The 10,127-nt window shown below is 47.0% G+C and overlaps 1 protein-coding gene across 1 annotated transcript; it reads left to right on the forward strand.

Moving 5' to 3' along the window:
• The first annotated feature begins 1,826 nt into the window (after window positions 1-1,826).
• Window positions 1,827-9,651, forward strand: LOC138582597 (zona pellucida sperm-binding protein 4-like). Its single transcript, XM_069654014.1, has 12 exons — window positions 1,827-2,255; window positions 2,612-2,733; window positions 3,201-3,291; window positions 3,391-3,546; window positions 5,872-6,059; window positions 6,320-6,417; window positions 7,298-7,428; window positions 8,080-8,269; window positions 8,360-8,507; window positions 8,712-8,787; window positions 8,941-9,057; window positions 9,465-9,651. Exons 1-12 carry the CDS (start codon window positions 2,081-2,083, stop codon window positions 9,629-9,631), a joined length of 1,659 nt encoding a protein of 552 aa, XP_069510115.1. The 5' UTR covers window positions 1,827-2,080; the 3' UTR covers window positions 9,632-9,651.
• The last annotated feature ends 476 nt before the right edge of the window (window positions 9,652-10,127 follow it).

Below are 10,127 nucleotides of genomic sequence, written 5' to 3' on the forward strand. Positions count from 1 at the left end.
ATGTACTCATCTAAACAAAACATTATATTGGAGTGTTATCGTTAATAAAGGAACCTAATCAAACATACACAGAGGCAATGGCTGCAGCATTCACCATAGATGTATAACATTTTTAATCTGGTCATTTTGGATAGTAAAATAATTAATGCTATCTTATCAGAGTTTTGGGTAATGTTAAAGATGGAATATATAGCTAACAATTTCTTAGCTTAACATAACTGGTGAATTTCTTGTGTTTTTTGGTTTTATGTGTAACCATAAAATCCCATTAGCAACGTTTTTTCACTTAATATGAAGATAGAAGCGCTATATAAATTGATTCCTCCTGAGATTCATTTCATTCCAAAAATTAGCAGGACACTTGCAAAACAGGAGGATTTATTTATTATTTATTTTTTATTTATTTATTTATATAGCGCCGACCGCCTGCAGGCATCGGGGCGCTTACATGTAGACATGTACATAGCTCAAGATGGAGCCAGAATGAGGGGACAGGACAAAGACATAAAAATACCAGTTAACTGATTCAGTGGGGCCTAGACGGGAGGTTACTTGGAAAGCTCTGTTTTGAGTTTTTTGCGGAAGACCAAAAGATTGGACTCCAATCTAAGGTGCTTCAGCAATTTGTTCCAGTTGGAGGCCGCTCCGTTAGGAAAGGCTCTGCCCATGCCGAGTTCTTTCTTGTGTTTCAGGGGCGTTATGAGCCCATTTGCTTCTGATCTTAATGCCCTGGGCAGGTGGTAAAAAGTGAGTTTGGACTTCAAATAGGCTGGTGCCTTGCCATATAAACACTTGTGAGTTAGGCACATAGACTTAAATTGTATGCGTTCCTCTATTCTCAGCCAATGAAGGTCCAGTCTAGCTTCACTGATGTGTTCGCTTCTTGCTTTCTTTTTGACCATTCTGATCGCGTTATTTTGGACCAGCTGGAATTTTTGGATGCTTTGCTTACTAGCTCCTGCCAGGAGGGCATTACCATAGTCCAGGCGTGACATGACGGTAGCTGTTGCTATTGTGGAGCAGTTTTTCTCACTCAATAGTGGTCTGATGGCTTTTAAGTAGCCGGATGTAATAGCTGCAGTTTTTACTAAATAACCGGCCGGACACTAGCCCTGCAAATAATGCAATGCAGAGGGTAGCTGTGCACCAGGACACACTTAAATAGACTTAATGTGCCAGAACAAATGAATGCTGTGGACATGGAACATGGCTGATACATGCCAATATGCCCCATTGTATCCCTATTATGTTAATCCAGCCCTTTGTTTCCTTTGCATTTACTTTCGGGAAATCCAGGTCTATTGGACCCAGAATGCAAAGTAAAAATCAGAAGCGAGCTAGCATCTCCTGACTGGAGTGGGCACGTATGACAGCATATATGCATTCCTGCAAAGTTCGGCTCTGTAATCATGATATTTAGAAAACTACACAAACTACAAGGACCACAATTCCCAGGCACACTGCTACAGGATCAGCACTGGGCATCAGGCAGATTGGCCCTTAGACATTCGCAGACGCAGAAGCACCCTAGGACAGGCTGAAAAGAAGTCAAGTTGCCCAATACCAGTTTTGAGGGGCAAGGACAGAGTGCCTGTTAGCCGATATCAACTTGAGATCTGATACTTGTAGCCGTTTTGAAAAAGAAAAATTACAGGCCTAAAAGTACCTTTAACCAAAGGGATCTATTAAGAAAAAAACGTGGGTTTTCATAACATCACACAGCCGACATGGAACTGGCCTGTGGCAGGCGATCAAAGGGGAGGTTCGAGGTGGAGCTTGACAATTAAGATCAGACTTTTAAAAATGCATACGTTTGGCCATGCCTGATTGAAAGGGAAATTGGTTTCACCTGAGTTGAGGTCACGTCAGCTATGCGGGCGGATCTGTGGCTGTAGTGTAGAGCATGAATGTGCGGCAGACCTGCGCAGCAGGGGGTGGGGATCACCTAGGCTTGAGGCCGGTCTAATTAAGAGGTGATGGGTTTCACCTGGTGACCCTGGCGTTGAGACCCCGTTGACCTCACGCCACCCTCGGTGCATAAATACCTCAGCGTGAGCCTTGACAGGCATTTCCGGTAAAGATGTCTCCTGTGTTAGCCGCCGTGGTTTTGTGGCTCAGGCTGGGCTTTGTGCTAGGGGGCCTCGGCACTTTGGAGGAAGTGGCCCTTGCTAGCAACGCCTCCCTGCTACGGTGTGGGGCCCGCAGCTTACATGCTGAGTTTCCCCTGATCCGTGAAAATACAGTGACCGTGAGAGGTGAGTGGTCGCTGGGGAAAAGTTTTCCGAACTTGTCAACAGTTTGCTATTGGGACTTGAAGTTTTGTTCAAAAAATGGCCGCAGGTTATCTATCTGTTGTTGGTATATGTTGGCTATTTGGTGTCCGTGCAGGGTTCTGGGAGTCTGTTCTCTTCCCGGGTGTAGGTCTGAACATGTTGGTTCTTGCGCCCTGTGAAATAGGGCAGAGGATTAGGGTTATGTGGTCCCTGCCTTCTGCTCTGTTTGGCTGGTAGTGTGGCAGGATTCTAAGAGTGTGCATCATGTACCTAGTTCCGTGTCTGCGTCTGTTGACCTGACGAGAATGTATTTTTTTTTTCTTGATTGTCATTGCTAGATCAGGCCGGGTTGTTTCACACACTCCAGAACGACACTGACTGTGGCATTTGGGTCAGTTGGCGACCAGATGGCTCTGTTGTCATTGGCGCAGACTATTCAGGGTGCTATGTGAGCGAGCAGGTGAGTTATGGGGGTGGGGGGGTGTCCAGTAATACCCTCTATGGCTGTATAATGTGTGAACATTATCTCTTCTTTTTTGCCCTGCTTAAGAGCCATCCAGTCTACTGCTGTTGGGTTCTGGAACGTGTCCCTATACTGAGGAAGAAAAAAACTGCAACTACCAGAATTCAAGGGAAACTAATAACTAGTTGGCCTTCTTGCACACGGCCACAGGAAGAAGAGCTACTCTTTTGGGATCTCCTCATTTAATGAGGACCTGTTAGTTGCTGGTTGGAGTTGTGGCCCTGCATTAGCCTGGCCCTGTTCTGGTCTACTTGCCCAAAAAGCATGGGGTTCTCAAACAAACCACCACGAGTGTAGTTTGTCGTCTGTGGATGGAGCACTATTGTAGTTTTAAAACTTGTGTATACTCCCTTTTTGGAGAGGGTGCTGCTCCTAACTGCTTGACCCCTTGCTCTCTTCTGCAGGATGAAGCGTATGTCATGACCTTGGACTCTGCAGCATTCTCTACTGAACACAATTCATCTTGGCAGCAGCTCAAGTGCCCCGTCTTGTTTGGTGAGTCCACTGTCGGTCTTGCTGGGGCAGCAGTGCATTTGGCTGGCCTAGTGAGCGAGGCGTTGCTTTATAATCTTATATTTGCCCCTTCGTCCCCAGCCATGGATGCCCCCCGTCCCGATGCTTGTGACGCCATAGCTAGAGTGAACCGGCTGTCCTGCGGGACCCTCCCCATCACCCAGGCTGTGTGCCAAGCACTGGAGTGCTGTTATGACCCCACAGACTCCTCCAAGCCCTGCTACTTTGGAAAAGCAGGTTTGTGTTGGTGGTTCCTTTCCGGTTTCTGTTATTTTAGTGCTGGACACTAAATGTGATCTTGTTCTGATGTTCGACTGTAACTGAACGCTGTTTGCTCTTGAGTGACACTTGTATAGCTATTTCGTAAGGGTACATTTACTTCATGCACAATTCACTTCTGTCAAAGGCTAAACTAGTTATTTCTGGGAGCTTTACAACAGTGGAGGGAGGTAATATAGATTAAACCTAAAACTGTGGGCATGCACACAAGGGGTTGAGTAAGACTGATGTAGGGTTCATGGGCATTCTGAAAAGAAAATGTGCAGGATATTCTTAGCTAGAGCTGGTCTAGCTTAGATGGTCCTGAGAGCTGGGATTGTGCAAGTAGGTGGGAGGCACTGCATGGTGGGCAATGGGGGGGGGGGGGATGTTTGGCAGCGCTGCTGGGATTCTAGAGAACAAATGGGTTAGGAGGAGCAGTGATAAATGGTTAGTGGGGTGGTAAGGTATCAAAAAGGCAATGCATCTGCAGAGAGCAGGAGTAAGGTGTTGGGGGGGGGGGGGGGGGGGGGTGGTCTTGTTCAGAACTACATGGGTTGATTGACACCTATTGTACGGACTCTGGCTGCATATTAAGGTGACCTAGTGCAGAGGGCCGGGGGTCACCCCAATTTTCTATCCCTATATCACCCCATCATGACCCATTTTTACCTCTTACGCCACTAATTTTATTTTCTTGGTATTATGGTTTTTGGTTAAATGTACCACTCTGAATTTTCAATAAATTGACTGAGTACCGTGCAGTGGACTTTGTTGGTTTCACAACCTTTACACCAATGCCTTAACACATTTATCAATTTGGATGGGTAAGAGCTACGATAAGCGCTGGTAGTGCTCTGCTTTCCAACAGGATTGGGACGGCTCTCTGTTTCTTTGATTGTGGCTTCCTGTTCTGTTTGTACTATCTGCATAACCTCTGGCTGTTGGGACCTTTTGGGAAGGGGGAGGTTAGTGAGTGCAAGGTTTTATTTGGCTGTGCAAGGTATGCTAAAAGTGTTGTGTGCAGCCGAGCATGTATTTTGCTGAATGTTTGGGTTCACCATGAAGTTTCCTATGTGAAGGTGGGTGGTGATCCTCTTGCCAAAGGGTGTAGGCATTGATGTGCCACTAATTGGGGTTGTGGAGTCAGTTATTCCGAAATGGCCTCCCTTATGATCTTTAATGTGTGTATCTCTATCCCCTTACCTGAATCGTTTGTGCCAACATTTTTTACTGGGATTCCCCATTGCATATAATGTGGGAATTCGTACAGACTTCTTGTGTAGGTGGGACGGTGGTGGACAAGAAATGCAAGCTGTTGAGTTGTAGTTGTTGCCACGAGTGTGAGTCTCTTCATGTCGCTGTGCAGCTTTTTTTTTCAAACTTTATTTCTTATTTTCAACAATAAATATATCAAGTACAAAGCAAATGTTACTATCCTCCAGGTAACAACATAAACCTGAATCAAAGAATACAATAAACAAGAACCTCGAAACACATATTAACCCCAACACATTTATAATGTAGCCATGAGCGGTGGCCTGTCATTCCCAAACATAACACAAAACAAGAGAACATAACGCAAGCACCCTGCGCAACGTATCCATTAGATGTGATGCAAACCCATTCTATTACATAATTCCGATCAAGATGGTTTACCCATAAAAATCATTGAAATTACGTGCTTCTTTGCATTGCTTATAAACAGTCTTCTCATTTAGATAGAACTTGCACATCTTAACATCCAATCCTCTACTGTTGGTTTCTTTCTGGTCTTCCAGACCTTTATATCTGTTTAGTAGCTACTAACAGAACTTTGGCCATCCAACACGATATTACCCAATCATATTTGCAACCATTCCTTGGTAATTGCAGAATGATTGCTAACGGATTCTGTGGATAGGTGATGCCCCAAACCTGGTCAATCCTATTAACCACATCTCTCCAGAAATGTCACTTGCACAATTCCACAACATATGAAGCAAACTACCCCACAACTGTCACCATCCACCATTCCTAAAGCATACATATGGGCCGGGGTCCAGTAAGTTCTACTCATTATCTGAGTGTAACATAGTTGTAAATCTGCTTTAGCTTTAACCAAAACTCTCCAGGCCCTTTTAAAGCCCTTGAGTTGGGGTCTCCTGTGAACTTAACCACAGTTGGTAAAGGGAAGGCCTCTGGCACGTTGGTCTTGGTCTACAGGGTGTAGTTGCCAGGTAACTTAAGTGGGAGGATGCAGGGTGGTGGCTGTATAGTGTGTGTTGGCAAGAGGACTGAGGACTGACTTTCTTATTTTGTTAGTGACTGGCCAATGCTCCGCTGATGGTCAAGCAACAATTGCCATATCTGCAGATGTCACGGTGCCCTCTCTGAACCTGGCCGATGTGCGACTCCTCACTGTGAGCAGTACATGCACGGGACTGCGCTCCTTTCAGAGCGAGGCCTTCTTGGTGTACCAGTTCCCCCTGTCCTGTGGGGGTGTGCGACGGGTGAGTTTTCGGTCCAGGACCAGAATACAACCGACTTGTGACCTTCCGATTTGTGTTTTTTGGAAGGGGGGGTGCATTTCCAATGCCACTGCATGCTTATGCACCACCAAATGTACTTGTGTTCAGGTCTTGTAGTGTTTAGGCACCTACTGATGCAGCGTGTCCATCTATTTTTTTTTTTCCGGCCCCCAATCCAAGTGGCAAGCACAGATTGTCGAGTAACTGTATGTGGTGGTTGACTGGTGCACTCTGCTTAACAGGTGATGGATGATGCCACTATATATGAGAACCATCTGGAGGCCTCCCATGCTGTGGTCACGTGGGGCGGTGCTTCGATCAGCAGGGACAGCACCTTCAGGTACACCTTGGTATCTCGTCCCCATATGCAACTTGAAGCAGGTAGCTTGTGTGGCATAAACTATCGGACATGGGTTCTATTGCAGCGTCCAAGTGGATGTCAAAAGTAAATTCCTGCCCCCCAGGCACCCCCTGTGCTGATCCAAGAGCTTCACTGGTGGGGCCAGGGGTGGCACTGCCCCTTTTTCATAATGTTAATCCCAGTCTGCTCCATAATGATTGCTGGCGATAGGACACCGTACCAGTACCATCTAAGACCGCTCTGTGCCTGCAGAGATCTGTCTTTCTAAATAAAATTGTCACTCCCCTTGCTGACAGGCTGACCAGCACCCGGAAGCAGCGTCGGGGGGGGGGGGGGGGTTACGTGTTTTGGGGGAGTCTTGGGTGTGGAGGAGGCTTTGGAGGGTGAACACCCCCCACTGATTTTGTGCATAAGTGGGCAAGGGGAGGGTTGGGTGTAGGGGCAAAGCAACATCGTCTTATCGCTTTTTGAAGGCCGCCTAAAATCAGTCTCTTGGTTGGTGACCTACAAAAAAGTGAAAATAGACTGAACCGCTGGTTCATCCCAGTAAGACTGGGTTCAGGAGTTGTATTGAGGGTCAAGGTCCTGGCTAGCATGGAGAATCTATGAGAAACCAGTCTCATTTGAGCCCTCGAAGTCACTGGTCTCGGATACACTGTAATGACTGCTGTTGGGGTGGGGAAACCATCTCACTGTACAAATCCTCTTATCCAGGCTTTGAATGGCTTTCGTCCATATGGTTCCACTCCTACATGCAAGCCTCTCCAGTTGTTTGTCCCCTCTCCCCCGCACCACATTATTACTGGCACCCCATCTGTTTTAAAATGTCCGCTTATGGATTCTTGATGATTCTTGTCAGGTTGACTGTGCGCTGCACCTTCACCAGCAGTAGCGGCTCCATCCCACTGCAGGTGGAAGTCTTCACTCTGCCGCCACCTCTTCCAGTGAGCAGCCCTGGGCCCCTCCTCCTAGAGATGAGGATTGCTACAGGTAAGTGGTTTGATTTGGGCTCAAATGAAGGCAAAGCGTGGTCCTGAGCTACTATCGCCTTTCTTGGCTGGCTCATCTTCCACACATGGTTATCAGGCTAGTCTTTTTCGGTTATCCAAGTTTGAGTTCATGCCATCACAATTACACTCCACACCTTAGCAAGCCTCAGGAACACACTTGCTTGTCCCAAGCGAAGCTGAGTTGTGCCCCAGGAGCAGAATGTCTGCTGAGAGCACAAGGGTTTATACCAGTTTAAATGTACTGTTTAGTAGCTTGGATAGTTCCAGAGCAGCAACCCATGGGATGTTACTTTTCTGAAGGCTGGAGCTCCATAGCTGCCTCATTCTGCATGTCGTCAGACTTTCTTCAACCAGACGTACGTGCTTACATTGGCTTCTTACTTGATCATGTGGAAGACTCTTTGGCTACAGACGTAAATCCATTCAAATCAAGCCCTCACAATGTTTTTTTGTTTAGGCCTCAGTGACCCTTGTATTGATTATGGGCTTCCTTGCTGGGTTGTTTGTCCTCCAATGGTTGCAATCCTAGGATAAGCAGATGCTCTGCAGCCTTTGCACGAGCCCTTTCTTTTACCCCCCCCCCCAAGCGTAACTGGCTTTGGTTGCAGTTTAATAGTATTTCTTTCTGCAGATCAATTGTATGGCTCCTACTACACAGCCAGCCAGTACCCAGTGGTGAAGATCCTTCGAGACCCTGTCTTTGTGGAGGTTCGAATCCTGCAGAGAACTGACCCCAACTTGAAGCTTGTTCTGAACCAGTGCTGGGCCACCCCTTCCAGTGACCCAATGCAGCAGCCACAGTGGCCCATCATTGTGAACAGGTGAAACATGCGGCCCAGCAGAGGGGTTTGGGGGCGGGGGGCTAGTGTACTATTATTGGAGATTTTCTGACCGACCTGTTTAAAATCTAGGTGTCCCTTTCCTGGAGACAATTACCGGACGCTGTTGGTCCCTGTTGGTGGTGCTTCCTCTGTTCTTCAGTTCCCATCACACTACCAGCACTTCGCTGTCAGCACCTTCACCTTTGTGGATTCAGTGCAGCAGAATCTTCGGGGCCAGGTGAGCTCTCTACAATGGTGTTTGTACTTTGTACCATTGTTCCTAAGCTGAGAAATCAAGGCCCGCTTTAGTGTTTGTAGGGGTTGTTCGCGAAGAACATGTGCTTCGAAGGAATTAATTGCTTCAAGTTTTATACCTTGAGTCCCTGATGTTTTCACATGGGATACTCATAGAGAACCTGCATCTCCCCCTCCCCTCTTGTAGATCTTCTTCCACTGCAGCGCCTCTGTATGTGTCCTGTCCTCGCTGGAGTCCTGCTCTGCGTCCTGCTCAAGGAGAAGTAAGATCTGGAGTGCCTTAGCCTTTTAAGGGAGCTTGGGGTGTAGCTATGCCGTTGCTCGACTTGGTTCCTGTCTGCTATGACCTCTGACCTGACGTTCTGGATGCTGGGGTTGATGCTAGCCACTTAACCTATTATCTTTACTGTTTTCAGAGAGAATGGTGAAGGATTTCAACGCAGAGCATCTGGCTCTTGTGTCAGCGGAGAGGCCGGTCTACTTTGACATCCTAGAGGAAGATGGAGGCTTAGCCCTGGCTGGTGAGGATGCAGGTGAGCTCGATCATGTGTGCGACTCTGCATGGAAAAGGCTTGCCATACAGTTTGAAGCTTATGTTGACCAATGTGCGATGAAGGCAGGCCAACAACCAACTGTGTCCACTGCTAGAGCTCTGCTGTCCCGAAAGAGAAGGCAGCATTCTTAGCTATTTTCAGAATGATCACAATGGCAATCGGAACAATTGGAAACGTCACTGCAGCTTGCAGTCCCTGAAAGGGTAATTTGCTGCTTTGGGTAATTCCCAAAGCTGTTGTATAAAAACTAAGGGTGTGGGAGTTGCTAGTTTTGGGCTGTAGATTATTGAGTGGCTAGGTAAGCTTAAGTGAAACTAGGGTTACAAGCCCAACGTTCATCGAACAAGCTGTAGTCTACACTAATGGGTTTCTGCTTCCTCCCTCAGGCTCGCGCAGCTCGGTGGTGTCCTTGGTGCCAGGATGGGCTATAGTGGTGGTGCTTGCGGTTGGATTCCTGATGTTCCTCGCTCTGGGTGGTCTTGCTCTGGCACATTTTGTGGGTCTCTGGATGTACCATAATCAGAAACGTGGTGTGGCCAGTGTAAAGGCTTGAAATAAAGAAAATCTATACAAGATGGTGTGGAATCCTGTTACTGCCTGAACCCTAGTCTGGGTGGGTACTTGCATTGTGCTTAGGAGGGGATGCTTTGGTAGAAGATGCATGTTGCACATGTGCCCTACTTACCCAGTCTTCTGTACACATTCTTCCTTCTATCCATTCAAATATAACCTTGCCAGTTGGGTGTGCTACTTGTCCAAGACCACTGCGTCCACCTCGGAACCACCTTGGAAGGGCAATTTGAAGGCTGGGTTTGTGAGCGAAGATTCCTCAATTCTCTGCCTTTGGCGAAGCAGTTTTCAATCCTTCCTCACTATTCAGGAATCCTCTGTAATTATCCATACTCCTCTGGTGCAAGTGAAGCATTTTGACATTTGCTTTGTCCCCTTCCTGAATGGAATTCCATCCTCAACAATGCTTCAATTTGTTCTTGGCACATATGTTGAAGTGATGTTACGAAGCTAAGGAGGCAATGTTTAGAATTTTAGAG

Source organism: Ambystoma mexicanum, chromosome 3q (genome assembly GCF_040938575.1).
Source record: "Ambystoma mexicanum isolate Mex_15411 chromosome 3q, UKY_AmexF1_1, whole genome shotgun sequence".
Classification (NCBI taxonomy): domain Eukaryota; kingdom Metazoa; phylum Chordata; class Amphibia; order Caudata; family Ambystomatidae; genus Ambystoma; species Ambystoma mexicanum.